General features: G+C 41.8%; 1 protein-coding gene across 6 annotated transcripts in view; it reads left to right on the top strand.

The window, feature by feature from the left end:
• The window catches only part of COL19A1 (collagen type XIX alpha 1 chain), a 286,095-nt gene that overhangs the window by 249,405 nt on the left and 12,171 nt on the right, over window positions 1–24,519 (top strand). For all 6 annotated transcript variants that reach the window (XR_012125983.1, XM_073224021.1, XM_073224019.1 and 3 more), the window contains 8 exons: window positions 1,315–1,359; window positions 4,070–4,114; window positions 4,204–4,266; window positions 8,409–8,444; window positions 8,581–8,625; window positions 11,219–11,389; window positions 13,049–13,115; window positions 22,729–22,857. Coding sequence is in view for 5 of the 6 variants with exons in the window: in XM_073224021.1 (XP_073080122.1) it covers window positions 1,315–1,359; window positions 4,070–4,114; window positions 4,204–4,266; window positions 8,409–8,444; window positions 8,581–8,625; window positions 11,219–11,389; window positions 13,049–13,115; window positions 22,729–22,857 (601 nt within the window). In the remaining variant the exon portion in view is untranslated. The remainder of the gene's footprint in view (window positions 1–1,314; window positions 1,360–4,069; window positions 4,115–4,203; window positions 4,267–8,408; window positions 8,445–8,580; window positions 8,626–11,218; window positions 11,390–13,048; window positions 13,116–22,728; window positions 22,858–24,519) is intronic.

The raw sequence follows: 24,519 nt of genomic DNA, 5'->3' as shown, positions 1-24,519 counted from the left end.
AGTTTATATCCTAGGTGGTCTTTGCCTTTCATTTATGTTTAATCTTACTGTATATAAATACAACTTTTACATAGTCAAATATAAAACTGTTTGATTTCTTGTTGTGCTTTTAGACATTAAATGATTTTTATTCTTATTCTTAACCAAAATCAGATGGTCACTTATATTTTCTTCTAGTTCTTTTATATTTCATATTATTTAACTTTTTATATTGGCTATACAGCATTTATATGTAGTATAATATAAAGAGAGTACTCAAACTTTCTTCCAAGAAATTGTTCAATTATTAGCACTATTTCTTGAATAATACATCCCTTCACTGAAACAATCCTATTATAAACATGGGTCTATTTCTGAGGTTTCTGTTACAATGCATTGTTATGCTGCTTAATCTAATGCCAATATTCCAAACTTTTAAGCATTATAGCTTAAATGTTTAAATACTGGTATTGCTAATGCATCATGTTTTACTTTTTTTCTTTTGTCCTCTCATTTACTCAGCATCCTGAGTGAACATTAATATCTGGTGATCAAGCTGCAATTTCACAAGAATTGTATTAAACGTATAAGTTAGTCTGGGTAGCAGTGATGCCTTTACAACATTGTCTTGCCCTCCAAGAACAAAACATGCCTCTCCATCTAATCAGGTGTTCTTTTATGTCCCTGAGTGAAGTTATGAAGTTTTTTAATGTAGGTTCTTCTCCACAAAAATTGCCATTTTATTATCCCATATATAACCATTAGCATTTTTACCACTGTCAGCTCTCCCTAAAATGCCACACTGCCTTTGGAAAGCCTTGAGTCTCTCTGAACCCTCTTCTATTCAGAGCATTTCAAGGCATCTTCTGCTTGGCCGAATGAGAACTACATAGCGCCTTGTTCTGTCTTTATTCTCTCCCTACATCCAGTGAGACAAGTACAGCAAAAGCTTTTTGGGGGGTAGTCAATGTGCTTACTCTTTAAGTATTGGTAATGAATAGTTTTTGAATATTTGGAATAAGAATATTGACCAATTTTGGTTGAAAGCACCTATGGAGTCCTGTTAAAAATAGGCCACAGGTTTGGGGACGTGAATGCTTGTTTTCATTAAGATTTTTATTTGCTTTGGTTCTATGGCAAAAAGCATTAACAGGTTAGATTGCCTCCTTCTGTTATTTTCCCATCGACTGTAGCTTCACACCAGCTCTTGTTAATAAAGCTTATCACTTCGAAGGAGAGCTTTAGCAGATCCAGATTATTACTTGAGCATTAACTTTACAGGTAAAGATTTTATAATTATCAGTGTAAGTAGCATTTTTTTTTTAATCCCAACAGGGAGATCGAGGCCCAGCAGGTCCCCCAGGAATAGCTGGCATATCGGTGAGTCCAGACTATCTCCCTTCATTTTCAGCTTCCACAGTAACCCCCACAGTGGGGCAGCCCTGCTGACTCCTGCGGCGTCAGGTTCCTGAGACCTCCCGTCTAAACAATAAGGCCCCGTCCCTCCTCTCCCACCTCAAGAATACTTCTTCCTTTATTTTCACCTTTTTCTTATTTTTGGCCTTTGGATTTTTTTTCTCCCCAGCTCACTGAAGGAGGGAGGGGAGGGAAAGCGCAGGCGCCGTGAGGGCATCTTCATACGGGAGCACAGCTTTGAGAAGCCCGTTTCTCTACTCTTGTCTTCCTTAACGTGGCTTGGTCCTCAAAAGGCAGAGTTCTCATCCTCAGGATGTGCTTGCTGTCCTTCGTATTAAACTCCCGTCTGCCCGGTTCCTGCAGCCCAGCGTTACTAGCAGCTTTACTGTTGCTGACGTTTCCTCGCGAACTAGCCCTTTGATCCTCTCACTCATTTTTGTTGCTCTCTGGTGTCAAAATGTTTTAATCTCACCAAGGTCTTTTCAAATGAATAGGAAATGCTCCAAGAAAGGTTGAAATCATTTCTCTGAGCCCTAGGGGGCATTCGGATCTTCATTCATGATACTCCAATTAAAATTTTATGAATAAGAGCCCATTTATCCTTTTGCTAGGTGCCCCTGCAGTGTAGACCCAGGGTAGGAAAGTCAATGGAAACCACGTGCTCAAATCATGGGGACATGTGAAAGAGGAGAAAGGGCCCTGCCATCACACCCACTGCCACCTGCCACCTATTGACATCTACTGACACCCAGCACCACCCCAGTCCCTCAAGAGGCCAGTAGCCACTCAACTTCACTCTATTTAGTTGCCAGGTCTAATAATAAGAAGTTAAAACCTATCTATAGTCTGTAGAAAATCATACTTTATAGATGATACCATCCTCTTATTTAGCTAGGATAGATCAAGTTAAATATTAATATGATTGAAAAGTAGCATGAAAATACTTTCTTTAGCAAGCACTGTAGAATCTTTTATACAAGGAAGTATCCTTCTTCAAAGCTGGTTCAGACTTAATTCCATTCCTTCTCCCTGCCTCTCACCACCATTCCTACCAACATATTTGGAACTGTTTCCAGAATTGCCCTGAATTTTCTTACAACCTGCCCCTTGTATTCACACCTTAGTTTTGTTTCCATGTTGGATGATGGAGCTTAGCTCCCCATGTATTCACCAGGTGTGACTACAAATCACTTTTGGCTGTCACCCTAAATTAAGTCTTATCATCCCATAAATAAATATTGGCAACCATTGAAAGTCTTTAAAAAGTGAGTGGCAGGCTCAGAAGTCATTCCAGATGAAGAATTCCAAAGATATTTTTGAAGGACACGACATGACTGAAATAAGGAGCTAGCCTACTACTTAACGGGATGTCCAAAATCTGATATATTTATTTGAAATGCAGTTTCCCTATTTCAAATTAAGAGGATCAACTGACAATTACAGAAATAGCAAAGGGGAAAAAATTTTGTGCACTGACAAATATACAACTGTGTGATTACAAATGCAACTTAATTTTTTGAAACTGGGCCTTACCGTGGTTCAGGAAATAAAATAGTTAAATGACTCTAGGTATAGGTAGTGGCAGTGGTTACACAGCAGTGTAAATATAATTAATGCCTCTGAATTTTACACTCAAAAAAAAGGTTCAAAATGGTAAATGCCAGGTAATATTTATTTTACCACAATTAAAAAGGAATTTAAGGGGATTGTCCTGCTTGCAGCAGGAATGAAACCCACCTGCTCAGACACATCACTGTCACTCTGCTGAGGCCCAGGGGGACCCAAGCCTGTCTTCCTAGAACAGAGTAGTCCAGCCCTTTCCAGGATTTTCACGCCCACCCAGGACTTTGACCCCCTCCACCGCCCCCTGGGATGGTTATGCGGGAGGAGGTGGCCGTGAGTGGTGGCAGTGGGGGGGAGCCGCTGGTCTGCACGTGTCCCCGGGTCCCCTGAGTTCTGCCTGACTCTGGGCCTTTGTCTCAGATCTCAAGGCCCGAGCACTGTGCCCCCTGTCCCATGCCAGGACCCTTAGGGCGTTGGCCTTCTCAGGTCTGGCGCATCCCCCACCTGGGGCCCTCGCGAAATTCTGGATGTCCTGGCCGCGCACACAGGCTGCGGGGTATTGGGGCTTCTCTCAGGCCTCCTGTCCACCTTGCTGCACCATGCCACCACTCGGAGGGGAGGCCTGTGTGGAGGTCCCCTCCCTGAGTTCTAAACAGCAAGTGGGGGAAAGAGTTCCTTGCAGCCCACGGGCTGTCATGGTCTCTGCCTCACGCCCACATCCCCCCGAGTGCCTTTCCAGCCACGGCAGGTCCACAGGATGCAGGAGGCAGTGCCTTCTCAAGGCTATGTTACTATGAACTAAAAAGCCCTCTTGTGAGAGTCGACCCCACAGAGCCGAGCCTGTGGGGGCCATCCAGCCAGGAGCGCCCCCTCTCTGGAGGGCCACAGCCCCTGCAGCCCACTGAACTCACAGGCGTGGAGGCGAGGAGCCCCCCTCCTGTAGGGCCACAGCCCCTGCAGCCCACTGAATTCATGGGCATGGAGGCAAGGAGCCCCCCTCCTGTAGGGCCACAGCCCTGGCAGCCCACTGAACTCACGGGCGTGGAGGCAAGGCAGGTGGCACCACTTGGCCATCTGACTTCCAACCTTTCTCCTTGCTTTGATTTCCCAGGGAAGACCAGGAGCCCCAGGGCCGCCCGGAGTGCCAGGGGAACCGGTGAGTTGCCAGTGACTTAGCTGTTGTGCTCGCCTGCAGTGTTAAAGCTTTTCTTGGTAAATAATGCTTGTCTGTGGACCTGCCTATAGGGTGAGAGAGGACCTGTTGGAGATACAGGTTTCCCTGGACCAGAAGGACCCTCAGGAAAGCCAGTAAGTCCTTTCTACTATTTAAACTTGACCAGTTTAAGAAGTACTCTAAACGGTACCTCTTCACCTGTCTCCTTGGAAAGTCTGACATTTGAATAAGTAGTTTCCCAGGAAGCGAGGGCGGGTTCCACGGTGGATTTTGGGGGATGTGGGTCTCTCTGAGTGTCCTGGCTCTCTGGGAGGTATCTTTATGTCTTAAAAAATGGTGAGAAAGGTGAGATTTTTTTTAAGTGTCAGGAAATTGAACTCATCATTTCTTAAGTCAAATGTTCTCAGAGGAGTCAAAAAATAAAATGGCCTGTCACATCCTAAAATATACAGACCCTGAAGACTCACCGACTCACCTGTGTGTTAAGCTAAAGACTAAAGTGGAAGCTGTTTTTTCAGAATCCCCCCTTTATCTCTGAGCCTTGTTCTTAGACTTCCACAACCACTACTGCCAAATATATGACCCCCCTGTGTCCTGAAGGAGCTCTTGGCTACTGATAGATGGAATTGATGTGACATTGTAACCATCATTCCTGCTAATTCAGTTCCATCCAGCATGTATTCCTCTAATGCCTGCTGTTTGCTAAGGAAGCGCTGGGCCCCGAGGGAGGGGATGTAAAGATGAATAAGACCTGCCCTGATCCGGTTTGCTCCTTCTGGAAAGTCACTTCTGCTTATGCTTGTTTATTTGCCGTGGCGGCGTGTGTGGGAAGCTGGTACTGCTGGGGGCAGCGGGCAGCGAAGGGGACCCGGCACAGAGTACATGAGGCTGCTTGGTGACCCTGTGAGACGTTCAGGGTCAGAGCGCTGCCCGGCCACCATCTCCCCAGGGAAAGAAGCGTGACGAAAGGGGAGCATATGCAGTTCATAGTCAGGGTTGTGAATCGTGACTCAAAGCGTTTTGTGAGTCACTCAAGTAACGTGACACATGGTACGCATTTCCAGGGCCTGGCCATGGGAGGTGCTCTATAAATATTAGTTTCAGTCCTGTCTCCTTTACCTCCTCTTACCACCTCTGCACCCCTAACCCCTGTAAGCCATCTGGTAAATGCTTGCCATTGTGTTCCCTGGGGATTATGCGAAAGGCAATTTGTTCATTCGATATATATTTCTTGGGCACTTAGTACATACTAGCAACTGTGCTGGGTGCTAGCAGCTCACGGGGTTTATATTCTAGTGTATACATGGACAACAAATAAATACACACACACAGTTTCAAGTAGAAGATCTAAACAGGGTGAGTGCTAGAGTAGCATTTAAGTAGAGGGGCTGGAAAAGGCCTGCAGTGAGACCTCAAATCATCGGGAGGTCAGAGTCAGGGGAGGGCACTGTTTCAGTAAGAGAAATGGTTGGTAGCAGAGGGAGCCTGGTGATTCACTGAAGGAACTGTAAAAGCCGTGAAGCCCAGAATGAACTAAGCTAGAGACTGGGTGAGATCCTGGGAGGAAAGCAGGCTGTGGCCACGGAGCACTTCTAAGCCACAAATGGGGCTTGAATTTCACGTGAAGCGTGATGGACACCCATCGGAGCATTTGCAGTCGGGAAGGACAGCAGGTGGACTACATCAAGGAGGATCCCTCGGGCTGTTGTGTGGAGAGCAGAGTGTAGGGAGCTGGGTGGAAGCAGATTGAATGGTGGGGAAGCACCGCCGTGATCCCCACGAGAAGCAGGGGTGATGGGAGCAGGGAGGCGATGAGGAGTGGGGGAATTCGGGATGTGCATCGAAGGGCACGCGCCATAAGACTTGCCCATCAAATCAAAGCTGTGGTTTGAGGTCTGAGCAGCCATGCCAGAGTGGTGGGTCTGGTGAGATGGGATAGACTGGAGAGGGGTGGGCTTGGGAGGGAAAACCAGGAGCTCTCTGTTTTGGACATGTTCACCTTGAAGCGCTAGAAGGTGTCCAAGTACAAATGTCAGGTGAGCAGTGGATATTCACTTCTGGAGTAACGTGCAGGCCAGGACTGGACAGACCAGCGTGGGTGGTCTGACCCGAGGCTGGATGAAACGGAGTCACTGCCGAGGGAAGGGAGCCCTCCGGCTGTTAGACTGAGGCCCCGGCGAACAGCTGGAGGAGGTGCAGCCAGTGAGACGGGAAGAAAACCAGAGAGTGAGGTTTCCTGTATGTCAAGGGCGCTAGTGTGCTAGGAAAAGGAGTGATAAACATACAGACGAGTAACGTGAGAGCTGACAGTTCTCCGCTAGGTTGAGAAACGTGGAGGTCATAGGTGGGAGGGATCACAGCACGGTAGCACCTTGGTAAGAATGGTCCGGTGAGAGGGGACATTCTGATGACACGGGTCCGTGGAGACAACTCTGAGTAAGAGAGAAGGCCGGTGTTTCCCTCGCAGGTGGAAATCGGTCCAGCAAGGGACAGGGGCCGTCGTCCTTCTTACCGGGAGGGAGGGGGGCGGGCAGAAGCTGGAGAACCAAAGCACAGCAGTTGGCGGACCTGGGGGAGGAGAGCCCAGGTTTTCCTCTCCGTTTACTTCCTCACCGAAGGGAGAGTTGGGTGGCGATGCTGCAGGTTTGAGGAGACACGGAAATGGGTGAAGAGTACTACTGGAAAGAAGGAAAGGAAGTCAATTCAGGAAGTACAGAGGGCGGCCTAGGAACGCAGGAGGCTGCTTGTGTCAGCCGGGGCACATTCAGGCGGGGGTGAGTGATCAAGGACACGCACGTGTTTGTCTTCGTCTGCAGCCGCTCAGATGCACGTGTGTAGACAGAAAGGGACGGGATATGCCAGGAGTGGGGTTCTTGCAGATGAGTGAGGGAGGGGAGAGAGCGGCAAATACATGTAGACTATTGTAAAAATCTCCGAAAGTAGAACTCTCCTGTGGAGAGCGAGCTGGTGACACCTTCACACTCAAAAGGAAACACCCAGGAGTCTGATGAATTACAAGAGGCCCAAAAAGAGACCATACGGTTATTTCTTTTCTTGTATGGTTACCAAAAACATGAATTACATCTTTGTCATCTTTTATTCAAGTGAGACAGTTGTTTCTTTCATATCCTGTCCTTAATCAGCTTTATCTCTGTTGCTGTGTCTCTGGATGTAATAAATTCTTTCAGCTGTACACTTCAGGAAACATGTTGGAGTTAAAGTACTCTAGATAATTCCCAGGATGCTTCAGAGGGGCTGGGGACTTTGGCTGGGTTGTCAGCTCGGACACATTTTAGTGTGATTGACGGCAGTGAGAACACGTGGGGTCTCCAGACCCACCCTTGCAGAACCCAGCGCAGCACAGTAAGAGGCTCCGAGGCTTTTCAGAGGAGCATGTCCTCCTTGCAACTGCCTGCTGCCGAAGAAATCGTTTTCCTCACTTTGATCTCCCTCTTCAAATCAAATCTCAAAAACACATCTGCTATTGGGCTCTAGGTATCTGATTTGACCCCAAGTGCTTCTCCATCTTGCATCTCCCAGCCAGCAGTCCTCCCAGTCTTATAAATCTCTGAGCAGGACTGGGCTTTATTACCACCTCCAGAAACTGCCTTGTAGAGTCCAGGATACTTCCAGCTTCCTAATAAAAAGCCACTGTTTAGTACTCTCAAAAACCATGATTACAGATTTCTTACTTTCCTTTCATATTTTCCAACTGAAAAATAACAATCTTTCTCTGTGGCTGGCAGTTTATTTCATAGTAGGATCTTGCTCTGGCCATGTTATGAAATTTCCCCAGTAGCAACTAAGACCATTTACCGAGAATGACTCTTTGTGGTGGAAAAATTGTTAGAAGGTAACAACAGTAAATGCCACATACCAGCCACCCCGCACCACGGGGCTCCTTCTTATTTCTCAGAATGTACCTAATAGAATAAGGAAAATAACCCTGTTGACTGTTTGTAGAGAGCTTAGGCATTTTCTGTTATTTCACTAAATCCTTAGTTTTAAGACCATTATTTTATCTTCACTTTGTAAGCGAAGAGATCAAAGCTATTAAGGTTATTAACCAAATTGCCTGGAGTAAATGGAAGTTTAAGTGACAGAGTTTGAACCTGGCAATGCCTGAGTCTACTGATTTTGTTTTCCGTTTTGTCACATTGCTTCACCAAAATCTCAGTAGAAATATGACTAAGTCCTTGAAACTTTACCCTTTTGTTGTGTTTGACTATGTTAATGAGCATTTAGAAATATTAATCATTTTTTTGTCTCTACATAGGGAATAGATGGAAAAGATGGATTACCAGGTGCTCAGGTATGGAAAAATACCATTTAAAATAAATGTTCTACTGCAAAACTTCATCCAGAATAGCTGCCAGAATACTTGATTGGGTAGATTGATGAAAAATTTTGGCAAGCAGTTATTTTTAGTGTTGAAATTTGTTTTTCAGGGCATCATGGGTAAGCCTGGAGATAGAGGTCCCAAAGGAGAACGTGTATGTATATTACTACTATGGTCATTATTTAAGTCTGTCTGCTACAATTGTCCCATCATTTGAGTTACACTCTTATGCATGTAGAACCCTACAAATCTCCCAGTGTGAAAAGGCATGTATGTGATCCAAGATCTCTGCCAGGCATAAAACAGAACAATTACAGGACCCAGAAGCGGGTTGTGGACCTTTATACATTCACAACTAAGTCTAGTTTGCTGTTCTACTTTGGAAAGCGTTCATCTTCCTGTCTCAGACACATATCCCTACTATAGCATCACCCAGATTCTTTTCCCATAAGACAGGGTTTCTCAGCCTCAGCACTGTTGACATTCAGGGACAGATAACTCTGTTGTACATGCTTATCCTGTGCATTGTGAGGTGTTCAGCAGCACCCCTGGCCCCTACCCACTGCATGCAGTACCACAACCCTCCCTCTGATTGCAGCAATCAAAGCAGTCTCCATACATCACCAACTGCCTCCTGGCAAGCAAAGTTATCCCAGTTGAGAACCCCTCACCAGGTGGGATCCCCAGTTGAATAAGGGGGTGGGGTGAGGTGAGGAGGTGCAGAAGTGGAAAATGGAAATGTATAAAGTTACTAATAATGCTGTTTTGTGCTTTTAATTGAATTGTTCTGGTGTTTGATATCACTGTTGCAACTTCCCATTATTTTCTTTAGTGAGCCTTAACATTTTCTAGTAGAATTGGAGTCATTCCCAGCATAGTTATTTAGTGGAATTCTAGAAAGGGCTGCTAGCGTGTATGTGTGTGCACACGTATGTTTGTGTACTGGTGTTTGGTTTACTGCTTTTACTTATTGTACAAATAACCCATGAAACTAAAGGAAATATGAAAAAATATGAAAATAGAAATAAAATCTACTTTATCTCACTACACAGAGGTAAACACTTGATATTTTGGATACCTTTCCATCCCTCACTCTTATAATATACACATAAACTTAATGTATCAACACAAATGAATATACAGTTTTTCAGAAATTGGTTCATACTATTTCATAAATGAGTTATTTCACCTAATATAATGACCATCCTTTCACGTCAGTAAATACAGATCTTCGTGTACCCTTTAGTGGCTATATGTTATTCCACTGTTTGAATTTACCTTATTTCACTTACTCTGACCACTTTTTCTGATTATTTAGATTTATTTCCTGATTTCTTCATAATAAACATCACTATAATGAACATCCTTGTGCCCAAATTATAAAATAACTTCAATTTCAAAGATTGTATTTATTTTGCTCATGCTCAGAGTATTGATCAAAGTATGCTAATATTTCTTTCATTTCTTTTTAAAAATTCTAGTCATCTCATATTTCTCCATATGTGAGCAGTGTTAATGTACTTGTATGCATAACATTTGCATAACTAAGATGCAGCATTGAAATTAGGTCCATCTGTTCTTTGCTTCTTTCTACAAAGCTTCGTTCTACATCTCCTCAGTCCATAATCAGATAGTCTCTGTAGTTGTTCATTCAGTTTTATTATTTTTTAAATCAAGAGAAATAGAGTTTGGCCTTTTGAAAGATGGTCACAAAAAAAAATAATGCAAGGAAATACAGGGCAGCCTCTGCCCCCCACCCCCCATTCCATCATACTTGGGGTGATGATCACCTCCTGGAGTCATGACCTAAATGTTTGAAATGCGTACAACTGAAACCCCTGCCATGATACACGCACACCTCCCTCTCTCCTTCTCCATCTCTACCTCTCCCTCTGTCTCTAGCTCTACCCGTGATCTGCAAATGCAACCAGCAGTAAGTAGACACCTTGCAGGATAAACGTCAGCATTAAAGAGACTTCTTATCAGATGCAGGCGCATCTAATATAACTGTATACCTAACTTATTATGACCTCTTACTCAATAACTTCTCTTCTAGTTCATTTCTGTTATAGAGTAAATGATTTCAGCGATGAGCCTCCACCCCAGTCCCCTGCTTTGAACCTCTTCAGAGGCTCGCTTTTCTCACCTGCCTGAACATAGACCTTTAGGACACAGCATGCATGTGTGTGTGCACACACCACACACACAACACATACGTAAAACATGAGTGCAGAAACCAAAACACAGAATCTAGTAAGGACCAAACAGACAGGAGAAAACAGACAAAAAGAAAAGGACATGATTTAGGAGATATTTTCAAGTGTCCTGAGGTTTTCCTGAGAGAAAAATCTCAATGTTGAAATTCTGGCAGTGTTCCTTTACTATTTATTGTGAAGGGGGCCCAGGCCTGAAGTGACAGCGGCCACTGACTTTCAAAAATGTCTTCATTCTAGACTGGCAGCGTAGTACAGCTAACATTGTCACTAGCTTCTCACTGAGTGCTTTCAGTGCGCAGGCATTGCTCTGAGCCCTTGACTTAACCCGTTTACTTCTTAGCACCACCCACTTAGTGGACAGTATTAATTATCTGCATCTTATGGGACAGAAAGCCAGGGCACAAAAAGTTTAATTCACTTATCCAAGCTCCCACAGCTAGTAATTTCCAGTATGAACCCAGAACCTTTGTTCTTAACTGCTACTGTGGTTCTAGAAGAGATCATTCTTTTTATTAAATTTTCCTTTATCAGGGTGATCAGGGAATTCCAGGAGACAGAGGCCCACAAGGCGAACAGGGAAAACCAGGGCTTCCAGGCATGAAGGGGGACCCAGGTCCCATGGGGCCACCAGGAAACAAGGGGTCCATGGGCTCCCCAGGGCACCGAGGCCCTCCCGGCGACCCAGGCACTCCTGGCACCCCGGTAAGTCACACCCAGAGCTCCGGGAGCTCCTGGCTGGTATTGACCACATGTCCCTTTTAGAGGGAAAGCAATCATTATCCTTTCATAATCAACGGGATGAACCTAATCTGGTCCCCACAAATAAATGGTAGCGATAGCTGCCATTTATTTCAAGTTATGTTCAAAACCCTCTGCTAACTATTTCATGTGCATTACTTCACTGGCTTCTCACAGCTGGTCTGGAAGGATACGTGTCCTGTCCACCCCACTTTTACAAATACAGAAACTGAGACTTGACTTGTCCAAGGTCACAGTTATTAAGGGTCAGACCCAGGTCTGACTCCAAAGCCATGCTCTTAAATACTAAGACCTGCAATGCCTCCAGACACTACACAGAATGCATGTATGTCTGCTTGTATTGAAACTGTATTTTGTTGAATATCAGAATGACAAAGCTTCCCTGAAGGGTGCTTTGAAGGAAACCAGTTAGGCCAAGAAAGAGTGATGGGTAAGGAAGCCCACGTCTTTATTAATCTGAAAATACCCATGGTAGGAGAAAGGAATGTCCTAGAATAAGGTGGGGGTATGTGGGTGTTAAGGACATGCTGTCCTCAAATAATCAGACAAACCAGATACAGGACCAAACCGGGCATCCCACGATGTTCACACTCCTTTTTCTTTAGCCACTCTCCTTAAGCTCTACTTGAGTAGAGCATATATAATGACCTCTCAGTTCTGTGTCAGTAATTGGTATTAGATGCATTAATTCAACTTTATTTGTCCTATATACAGTGAAAATAAAATATTGAAATAGTGCATTCTTGAAACTATTCTGTCCTACAGAAGTCATCATTTCATGGGTCCATCACGTCGTCTTTAATGCCACATCTATAGCCCCAGATAATAACCACCAAATACAAAGAAGAGTAATAAAGTGCTTTGAAATCCTATCATGAACAATAATAGCCATCTTTTAAAAATACCAAGTTGCTATAGTAAAACGTTACTATTTTAAGTGTCAAATTCTTTGTCACATTCGTGTAGATTATTTGCCAAGGGGGTTAACAACTCAATGGACATCACTTACCTACTTCCTTCACCACATCCCATAGCGTTTTCTATTACAAAAAGAAAATTGCTTACTATAAATACACTTGCAAAGTGTAAAAGACAGAATAAATTTTACCATGAAATGGTAAATAAAACGTTTTAAACAATAATCTAACATACTTGGAATTCCTTCCACGGTCTCTTCCTTTGAAGATACATAATATCAGATACTGACTTGACCACTCTAAGGACAGATTAAAAGTTAAATTGTGCCTGGGATATTCACGTCATGGTAACACTGTTCACATTCTTTAACTTCAGAAAATAAAGTAATAAGAGATAGCTTTCCTAAACGTCTGAAGCAGTCTCACCACTTAACAGGAAATAGGTTCTTATCGCTGGTTCTGATTCCAGCCCACAGCTTTTTAGATGATGACGCACTTGAACTTCTTCCCCACATGTGATCAAAACAAAAGATATTTATTGCCTAATATAGTCAAGGCCAAGAGCATTTTGCTTGATGAATTTATGTCTTTGAAGTTTCAAGTGTGCACACCAGTCCAACATTTCTAGTCTTTATTCATGTGTGCTGGGCTCTGTTTTCACAGACCTCTTTTTCCTCTTCTTTAGGCCGATGCGGTTTCATTTGAAGAAATAAAGAAGTATATTAATCAAGAGGTTCTAAGGATTTTTGAAGGTTAGATTTGCTTAATAAACATTTCTGAGTTTTTCACCACTTCCCACCCACTGGGGATAAGCGTCCTGTCCTTTTCAAGGGGTTCCTTGAGCACCTTTGCAACAGCAGCATGAGGGGCTCCCCGATTGATGGTAGGGCCGCTCTTTCTGATAGCAAATTCCCTACCCAGAGGTGAGCTTGCCTCCCTGCAACATCTCCTCATTCCTGGCCTTTTACACAGCACGCGTGGCTAAAGCACCGTCCTCTGCTCACAGGACAGCCCTTGGAGTATTGGTCGGTAGCCACGGCGCTGCCCCTTAGTTTTCTCTGCCAAGGAGTAAGTATGTCCAGCTGTGCCACCACCACCACCCTGAAGAAAGGACTGTTTGTAAATGACCCTCATTCATGCAGGACTATTTTGACCAGAGTACGGGGTTGTTTCTATCTAGACCAGGGTCAGCAAATGCAGCCCTCCCGCCGAACCCATCTGCCACCTGTCCTTGTGTGGCCCGCAAGCTGAGAAAGGTTTTCACTTTTGTGGGGGTTGCAGTGGGAGGAGGGGTACATTGGAGGATGTTTTTTAGTGGCCTTTTAAAATCAAAAGAATATTCCATGCCGTGCAAAAGCGATCAGAAATTCAAATATGTGCGCGTATAGTCTTACTGGAGCACAGGACTGTTTGCTCTGGCCGCTCTCATGCTAGGGCAGCAGAATTGAGGCGTTATGACAGGGGCTGTATAAATATTTACTCTCTGATCCTTTGCAGAGGAACTTTTCTGACCCTTGATATAGACACTTCAATAATGCAGTCTAAGATAACATCCCTTTATTTATTTTTTTTTAAATCCTTGATTTATTTTGAATTTTCAATCACTAACCGCCTGAACCTTCCTTATGCAAATGTTTTTAAATTAGGTGTTTTTCATTTTGCACTGTGTCTGTTTTTAAAATCTAAATGTGTGATTTTGTGTTTCCACTTATTAAATTTCAAGTGATTCATTGTTCCAACCTGAAGGTGCCTTTTGGGATGTGGTCTGGTTGTAGGACAGGTTGGCGGACCCTCATAACTTTGTGTCCTCTCAAAATTTTGCGAACATGTCATCATTCTAACTGGTGCATGTTGAATTAAAAAAGAATCAAGAATCCAGAATTAGGCCCTTCTAAATGCCATTGCATTCTTCCTGCCTGCTTGTAAATCACCTATTAATCTATTGTTTTAGTGAGCTCTGTATCCATGTAGTTGCCCTAAAATCCACTCTATATTTCTTCATTCACGAGGATATCACAGCATTTTGTCAAATGATTTCCTAAAAGTCAAGATCACTCCCCTCAACTGTAAGCTTAATAAAGTTGCGATTATTTGTCTTCAGAAAGTAAGTCCACCTTGGCCCTCAAAGATTCCTGCTTCCTTTCCAAAGCTTCCTTCCTTTGCTAAACTAAGAACACATTGTTGAATTTTGTCAGGCATGGGATTACAAAATGCCCTGAGGGTATCATAAATCTTTCTAATGCAAACATGGAAATTAGCTATTCCCCAAAAAGCTCTGATTATTTTGAGCAGTGATTAGTATTAGAGACCAAAGTCTCCACAGTTGAGTGCACACTTTCTTTCTTCTCCTGAGCACTAGAGGTACAGCAGAGCAACACAGGGACCTCTGGCCCCTTTGGTGATAAAATGGAAACAAAATTTGTTCTAAAAAGTGATGAATTCATGCTGTTGATTTCAATTTACCTTGATCTCTACTAAGTATCCTTACCTTGCTCTGACGTGATAATTTATTAATACAACTGTCCACCTATTTTTGAGCTATCAGGTTTTGCTTTGTAAGTTTAATGTTGCCCTTCAGTTTAGAAATCTCCTTTCATTTTCTTTTTTTGACCCATCAGGGACTAGGCTCCCAACTTTGCAGTTCAAATATCGCTGCTCAAAAAGCATCTCTCAGGTTTCAACTGTCTGAAAAAGAAAAAGACATGTCAGGCTTTCCAGGGGACACTGGAGAATATAAAAGCACAAGCAGGACAGCTGACCCACAGGGAAAAATGCAAAATGAACATGCAGGGTCCTTGTTCAAAAAGGATTAAAAATTTTGAAAGAAGAGCAGGATGTTATCCCAAGCACAGGGCCCTTCCGACGGGTGCAGGGTCTTCCCCAGCCCCCCTGGCTTCACCCCAGCTCTCCCACCGCCTCTCCCAGTCTCTTGCAGCCTGGCTGGGTGCAGGTGAGCGGCCAGTGCTCCCTCCAAAGCCGCAGGTGTCTTGGCCTCCAAACAATATTCTACGGTAGCCCACAAGGAAACTTTTTCCTAAGGCTTCCAGACTCTGCGACTCCAAACGCAGAAGGACCCCATCCCCTTTCATCTCAGTTGCCACCAGTCCAGCTAAAATTCCTCTCAAACAAAATTGTACCTGAAACCCAGAATTTAGTTATTTACCACTTTAGTTAATTTAATTTGTTCCAAAATTATTCCAATTCAGTCCATTTAATTTTCCACTTAGAAGTCACCTTTCCCTTGGCTTCTGAACACCATTTACAGAAAAGAAAAAAGAAAAACTTCATTTTTGCTTCTCAGAGAGCTCTAAGGTCACAGCTGTCCTTTTCAGAAAGCTCTCTGTCAAAGCAAAGGTTAATTTTCACATCTTAAAACAGTTACAGTTAAATGCTACAGTTAAGAATGTTAGAAAATATAACCAAGGACAATCACAAAAATATGATGTGTTGATATGTGGGAGGTGTTCGTTTTGCACCCCAGTGGACACCAGATGAGGCCTCCCGAGAGACTGCCTCTGCTCAGCACGCCGTGGACTGTCCGCAGGGGCTCCCAGGAATCCCCCCGAGCTCCTGCTGTCCCACTCCTTATCCCGGGTGTCCTCATGGGGCCTCTAGTGAAACCTAGACCAGGACCCAAAACTCATGCTGTCCTCACAGGGCTTTCTGGTTCTCATTAGGGGTTCCCACGCTACCCCACGGATACAGTACCACCCATGATCTCACACTCTGGCCTGCTCCCTGAGCCGCCAAGGCTTCCTTCTGCATCCTGGTGCCCCATCCCTAACCAACTGTGGTGGAGGAAGGCATTTCCCAGCAACCCCATGCCTTGTCTCTGCTGGATCACAACGCACAAACATACACACAGCCTAAAGTTAGACTACATCCCGATTTGATTGGCCAACAAGTCAAATCCTTTGCAAGAGCGGTGACCACACAGAAGGGACAGATGCCACATGTCTCAGCTTAGCTTCTTTGGGCCTTTGCAGCCGCCATTGACAATACCCACACAAATTAGGATCCTGCCGAACCTGAGAAGCTTAACTGCTGCTCTGATGCCCCCCTGTTATACTCGGGGGCTTAGATCATGCTGAGGAAGAATTTGCCAACCTGTGCAAATTCTTCTGGAAGTTGGTGGTGGGGTTGGGTTGGGGGGGCGGTGAGGAAGGGAACTAAAATAAGGAGAATTCATTGAAAATCTGTTTAAGCAGAAGTCTTAGAAAGCCCTTTCTCTGTTCTATACGGCTGGGTAGCTGCCTCTCACCAAGCCCAGAAAAAAGGCTGAAGGTGCAACTTGTGCAACTTGGGCTCAACCAGGCCACACCTGCAGCTATGGGAGAAAAGGAAGATTTGGTCTATAGTGTCTCTGAAATCTGCTTCCATATACCCAATGTTCAGAAAAGCCCAGTGCCTGTGTTTTATCCATTTTTCATGCATATATTCCATACACATTTAGGTGAATATGTAGCATCTCGTGACTATGAAGTTCTCTTGTTTCAAGGTTGGAACATCATCTCTACAACTAAAACATTCATTTATATTGTATATGTATATATATGTATATATGCGTATACACATCATCTGATAGGTGCACATTGGAAATATAATTCTAAAGCTTTCCACAGCATAGTCTATTTCTTCCAGCTGGTTTCTTTCCTTCTGTGTCCTCATTTGGGTCTGTCACTCATTGTGTAGGATTGCCACAGTGCCTGCAATCCTTGCGTGTCTGCTCATGCAAAACACTGGTTGAAAGTTATTTATAAGTGAACTTCACTGTAGGATAATCTAGCTGGACTCCTTAAACAAAAGACCCTCCATGTCATCGTCTTTAAGTCTTTTCTCTTATTCTGGCCAGATTCCCCAGAGGAAACACTTCCATTTCCTCCCTGGATGATAGCCTGTGGGGAGCAAAGCATGAGAATAGAGCTGGGACCCCAGCACTGAGCATGGAAATGCTCATTTATTCTCCTTGTGTACAGCGGAGATGCCCAAGACTCAGTGGAGTCTGGGGGTCCCAGTGCAAAGCCACCCTATTTTCCCTTTTCAGATAATAAACCTTCAGCCTTTTTTCTGGGCTTGGGGAGAGGCAGCTACCCAGCTGTATAGAATAGAGAAAGGGCTTTCTAAGACTTCTGCTTGAACAGATTTTCAAGGAATTCTCCTTATTTTAGTTCCCTTCCTCATCGCCCCCCACCCCACCCAACCCCACTGCCAAATTCCGGATGTAAGTTGCCAATTCCTGAGACTTTTAAAGATGTTGTGATTTCCAGTAGGTTGTTTCTCAGCTCCTAGTGTAAAGACGTGGATTTCTGGAGTCCGCCAAGTCATCTGTCCCCCAGCCCTCTGGCTCTCAGCTGCTAAAATGTCTGTTGTGTCCCCTTTCATAGTGTCCCCTTCCTGCACTTGTACACCTTTAAAAATATCTTACTATAGCTTTACAGGGATTCAGGAGGGAGTTGACCCCGGTGTTCAGTCCAGCATCTTTACCCACAATAACATTTTAAAGCAACATGATAAAGGTGGCAAAGAATTGGGCCAGAGATCAATGTAGAAGGCACAGCCTCTGGGTCACAGGAACCACAGAATGAATGTGAGTCCACCAAATGATGCCACTAAATCAACAGTTACAATGCAACTAGAAAATAACTATTAAGATATGAAAATAACTATTAAGATATGAAAATAACTATTAAGATATGAAAGGAAATTACTCTTCTATTTTTGGCCCTGAGGAGAGAACCATATCTATGAAGTTTGGTTTTCAGATTTAAGAAATGTATGGGAAAACCCTGGGATAGTAAAACCAAAACATGATTTGCAAAACAGATTACCAAGCCGATGATGACGTCTTATTTAACCTGAAGTCGGAGAGATAACAGTATCATCAGGTATATGACTGATTTTCCAAGGGAAATACTCTTTAACTGGTCTCTGTTTCCATAATGGCGTAAAAGAAAAGAAAAGTTGAAACTGTACCAAGAAAATGAGCCATCAAACATTTGAATGGGCATTTGGAGAAAAAGATGAATTTCTCTCTTTGAAAATATGTACAATTCTATCTGTGCAGTAGAAGGTACACATGGGTCAGGTGACAAGGAATGTCCCGTCTCTATACAGTACAGTTTATCATCTCATGAATATTAGTGTCTCCCTTGTATGAATGAGCCCATTCTCCAGGAAGGCAAGCCGTTGGGCTCATTTGTTAGAATGACTGCTGTGCTTTTGTGTCAGCAGATGGACCTTCGTGTTTGGTTTATGTAAGCTCCTGCCTCATTAGAAAACCTAGCCGAAAGCAGTTTAGTAGACTGAAGATCCCTGAAAACAGCAAAGCAGTTAAGGATATAGGTCTTTACAGTTAATTGAGAGGCTCAGAAACATAGTATTTTAAATTATAAAGCATTAGAGTAGGGTTCAGAAGAAGCAATTAGGCTTTTGCTAAGTAACTATTCCATGTATCTTAAAGCTAGTTAATTTACAGCTAGAAGTAATCATTTAAAAGTATTTTGTTTTACTAAAAATATTTTTAAAATACCCAAAGGAAATTACTTATAAATTCATTTCATACATTAAAGAGGAAAAATTAATACTGTGAATATTTGTGTTTAGACATTGAAGGTATTCAGAGATATGTCTCAAACTAAGAAAAATTCTACTGCAAAAATATATCTTTTATGTGCAAAACAATGATAAAATGCAGTGTTTCCCCTTGTATCATTGAGTTTCATATTTGCTTATAAAACACCCAGTTTAAAATCTAATATAATAAAAATATTACATCTACATTCTACAATGTGATGATTTTCAAAACTATAACCATATACTAATTATAAATTTCTTTTACCTACTAAGTGACTGGAAACAAATGTATTAACATCAGTGAAACACGTCCCAGGTGGACAGTCAGGTAATAATAACAAGTTTCACTGAAGGCCTGTGATTTCTTATTACTCTTGGGGCTCCTTCATCAGGTCCTGTCGGTGTCCATCCTCACTGTCCATCAGCTGCAGCCAAAGATTCTTGTCCTACAGATGCTGAGATGTTTACATGCTGCTTGCTTTCTGATTTGAGGATGTCAGTGTAGGGTGACTACTCCTTCAACAATTATAGCTAATATTCTACATCTTTTGGGGCTTTTCCCTTAATCTATTTGAAAAAAAAATAATCTTAGCTTCTTAAGCAGTGTAAGGGCCTACATTCTTTTAAATAATTTTTTATTGAAAGCTCATTGAAAAACAGATTTCACTGAGGTGTAGTTTTCTCTTTATCAAAAATTTGTAAAACTTATATATCTGCTTAATTGAAACATGCCTTTACAGTTCAACTTAATAAACTAAATGGAATGAAAAGACTGGAGAAAATTGTGACTCTATAAAGTCTGTGGGATTTGGCCTTTGTTTTTTCAGATTGACAGCTATAGTTGCCAGCATGCTGCTGTCATTTGGTCCTTGCAAAATAAACACTAAGTTAGTAAGAACGTTTTCTGGAAGATTTGTGTGCACCATACTTATGCCTTTGTTATCACACACCAGATGTATTCTTCAAAGGTTGTTAAGTTAGTTTTATGAATGAAATCATTTGAATTTGCTTTTGGAAAAAATATGTGAAAAGAAAAAAAGAGGCGATGTGGTTAATTTTTGTTTGTCATGGCAAGAACATGGCCTCCTCCAGTTTTCTATTTTAAATCTAGTTGTACATACAATTTGTTTAATGTGTGATATGCAAAGTGTAAACCAATCAGGCAAGTTTAAATAAAGAATCCAATGTACATTGTAGTTATAATGGACTTTGGATTAATTTGCATCATTAACTTTCCTAAAATTAATTCCTAATATAGTAACATATTGAATATGTTTTTGAAGAAAAATTTAACTGAACAATGGTGTTTGTGAGATTAATAACTGAGAAGTGAATGGTAATAAGTGTGACCCTGGAGTGAGTATTCAAAAAAGTAATTCTGGGAAGCAATGTCCTAGGTAACAGATATCTAGTCACAAAATAAAGCTTATCTGCTAATAATCTTTATAGAATTTGGTGCTTAGGAAAACATGGATAATTATTCTTATTGGAATAATAATCTCTTTCAGGCTCCCTCTGTGATTAGAACAAGAGACCTTAATGTAGAAAGTATAAAATGCCCACTATAGGGCCCTGCGTACAGAGAATGTTTAATTAATTAGGGTAATAATATGTCTTATTTAGGAACTTTTTTTAAAGTGGAAATTCTTATTTGTATTTTGGTATTTACGTTTTCTTTGAACTTCGTCAGTGTCCATAGGAAACATGAGTTATTAATATACCAATGTTCTACAAAATACATTCGCTTTCATACAAAAGTGTTGCTGACTTATTCATAAGTCTCTAAGTAAAGTAGTAATATTTGCATGACACCTATAAAGACACTTTAGCATGGCCTAACCACCGAGCTCACCTTGAGGAAGCACCTTTCATCAGTCCTTGCTTCCCTCCCTGGATTCCTTCCTTAGGATCCAGGTAAACATGTTATTAACTAAATTAGGACCCAGGCCGTTTGGTTAATGAGCAAAGGGCAAATGACAAAATGTTCCTTAAGAAGCAGCATTGCTTATTCAGGAAGTATTCAATTCGTAACGGTCACATCACTTGGTCCTTACTACAGATTTTTATTTTTACTGGCATGTTTTAGTGCTCTGGATAATTCGTCAACATCCTGTAAGTCGTGTGTCCTTCCCTTCCATGTTTCCTTCCAGCTCGCAGATATGCTTTTTGTTGTTTTCACTCTGTCTGCATCTGGAATTCAGTGAGAGCTGCTCCTCTGTACCAGTGCTGAAGTGTTTCTTTGGGGCAAATTAGACATCCTTCCTACTAAAACCTTGACTGAATAATGGGACTGACCAACAGGAAATTGATCCAGAAAAAAATGAATAATATTGAGGGCATATATAATAAGACATTTGCTTTCAAAAGCAAAAATCAGTCATTCACCAAGTATAGTATTTGTTCAACAGAGAAACTAAACAGTGAAATCATAATGAACATGATGCCCATGACCATTTTTCAATTTAAAAAAAAACCTTTGTAGTAATAAGCAATTTTATTCAAGAATATAAAGTGTCACATACTGAGTTATCTATTGCTGATTAAGAAAATGCCTCAACATTTAGTGACTTAAAACAACAAATGTTTATTATCTCACATTTTCTGAGTCAGGGACTTGAAGGGTTGCTTAGTTGTCTGGTTGTAGCTCGGGGTCTGTGATGAAGCCGCAGGTAGGAGGTCAGCCAGGGCTGCAGTTACCCGAAGGCTGAACTGGGGCTGGAAGATCTGCTGCCGAGCTCACTCATGTGGCTGTCGGCAGATGGCCTCAGTCTATCCCATAAGCCTCTCCACGGAACTTCCTAAGTGACCTCATTCCACTGCAGCTGGTTCCACTAGGCAAGCTACCTACCTGAGCAGCCAGGAAGCCATGGTACCTTCTGCGACTAGTTCTTCCCAGTTGCCCACTGTCAGTTCTGCTTCAGCTCATTCAGTTCATTCAAAATGAAAAGTAACTCCAGCCCCCACTCAAAAATAGGGGAATTAGTTTGAAATTGGGAGCATTACATGATACCTCCAGCTTTGTTTTAGCTTTTTTGGAATTGCTTTGGCTATTCAGGGTTTTTTGTGGTTCAGTACAAATTTTAGGATTATTTATTGTAGTCTTATAAAATATGCCATTGGGATTTTGATAGGGATTACACTGAATCTGTAGATTTCTTTCAATAGTATGGATATTTTAACAATACTAATTCTTCCAATCCATGAGCATGGTATATCTTTCCATTTATTTGTGTCATTTTCAATTTATTCATCAGTGTCTTATAGTTTTCAGAGTACAGGTCTTTAACCTCGTTGGTTATATTTATTCCTGGCCATTTTATTCTTTTTGATGCAATTGTAAATGGAATTGTTTTCTTAATTTCTCTGTCTTCTAGTTCATTATTAGAAAGCAGAAATGTGGTATATTGGTTGTTTTCTGTAACTTTACTGAATTCATTTATTAGTTCTAATAGTTTTTGGTAGATGAATGGATAAAGAAAGTGTGCTAGACATATATTACATATACACAAAAAAAAATTCAGTAGAATATTACTCAGCCATTAAAAAAGAATGACCTTGCCATTAATGACAACATGGATGGATCTAGAGGATATCATGCTAAGTGAAATAAATTAGACAGAAAAAGACAAATACCATATGATTTCCATATATGTGGAATCTAAAAAACAGCAATTGTGCTTAAATTGAAAACCAGATAGATTTTTTGTTGAATTTCATGTAAAATTTTTTGAAAATCTTGACATAAAATACTATATCCTGTAATAGAAATATGTGTTTCCTTTCATAATGAAGAGAGGATGGCTGTGTTCCTATCCCAGCTCAAGGTGCCAGCAGCCATGTTGGCCGCTCAAGCTCACGGAAGGCCTGGTCCACCAGGAAAGGATGGGTTACCTGGGCCACCAGGAGACCCTGGACCTCAAGGTAAGTCTTCAAGTATGGTACCTGCTTACCAGTTTTTTAACACTAGTTAGAATGTGCTAATCACAGTTCAGGCAAAATACATTTATATGTATATACTATGTATATATTTATATGTATGCAAATGTACATGTATATAAAAATGATTTAATGTAGAATATCTTGTAAATATTTGACAGTGTTGAAGTGGATATTTAACTATTACTACTTCAAATTGAAAACTAATAATTACCTGCTAATCTAAATGTATTTTAATAATATTTGTTAAAACAGCAGGAATATGTGCTTATATATCATTATCTAGGAGTCTCAGAGTTGTTTATGCTTCCCTATTGATCTAAGTTAGACAATAAGAATCATCCTAGTATCTTAAATAAACTGAAGAAAGAGGGTTGAGATACTACTGTTAGTAGTGATTTATGTCCAAAATAAATATTTCAGAAAGTTTAGAATCTTTCTGCTTCTAATAGATCTTGAGGATAGTAACTTTTGAATTTAAAGAATTCCTCACTTTGAAGACAAAACTTAAATTTTGTTCCATTGATCAAATGACAACTTAAGAGAAGACATGCTTCTGAATATAGCTTGACTATATTAAGCTGTCAAGGCCATTTCCTAGAGATGGTTAGCAGTCAGCAGAGAGGTTAAATAGACCCTGATTTAGAAGATTCACAACTCTAACAAGGAAATATTAGCTCCAATGAGTATATACCATGAAAGCTAAGACCAGGGAGACTGCTCTTCATGTGTTATACAGGTGCTTCAGGGTCCTCCCTGAAATAATTGACAGCTTGTATAAAGGAGAAAGAGAAAGTTAACCCCAAAACTACACGGGTGCCCTCCCTCCTCTGAAAGGGCAGCAGCTACCCCCAATCACAGGGTCTGTTGGAACTAACTGACACTCACAACTGGTTTAGGTAGCACAGTGCAAAACATGGTAAAAACTCTAGTTCACCTAAACAGTATGTTCTCTGTGCCTTAGATCATAGAAAGGTTTGACAGATGGAAGAAAAAGTATAAAATCAGGCTTAGCCTTCTGTGTGTTCACTGTTGTGCAGAGGGTGGTTAATTATAATCTTTTGCTAGTTGGGTCTGTCCTGAAGTCAGAGAATGTGACATTGGAGCAAAGAGCTGCTAAGCCCACCTGGAGACACTTGATGACTCAGACCTAGTGAGGAATAAGGACCGTTAGCACCAGTAGGAGAAAAACTGGACAGATGCCTCAAACAGCCGTGGTCTAAAACAATAAGTAACAATGGGAAAACCTGGATTTTCAATGAAAATAGTTCTGGAACTGGAGTCACCCGTCCATGCGAACACCTGTCTCCTGGAGGCAATGCTAAGTCAACAGTGTTAGTGAAACTTCTGGAAACAAGACTTCCACTCACCACTCCGTGTACCTTCCCTTTTGTGAAGGATTCCCATGGGTTTTATCTGCTATTTTGCCTAGGAAATCTTCTGTACCACTTATGCTCCGAATAGAGCTTTTGGATGAATTCTTGAATTTAAAAGAATTCCCCATAAGATTTCCAAATTTTTGTAAAGTCAGGGTTTAGTAAAATTGAGAAAACTTTTGTCCCACTGTAGAGTTTCTGACAACAGACATGTCTTGACTACAGCTCAGGTGTCTCTGCAGCTTTTGCATGACAGCTCCTTTCCAGCTTT

The sequence above is a fragment of the Manis javanica genome, chromosome 16 (genome assembly GCF_040802235.1).
Source record: "Manis javanica isolate MJ-LG chromosome 16, MJ_LKY, whole genome shotgun sequence".
NCBI lineage: Eukaryota > Metazoa > Chordata > Mammalia > Pholidota > Manidae > Manis > Manis javanica.
The sequence above is the reverse complement of the archived record's forward strand: the minus strand, read 5'-3'. Positions and strand labels throughout refer to the sequence as shown.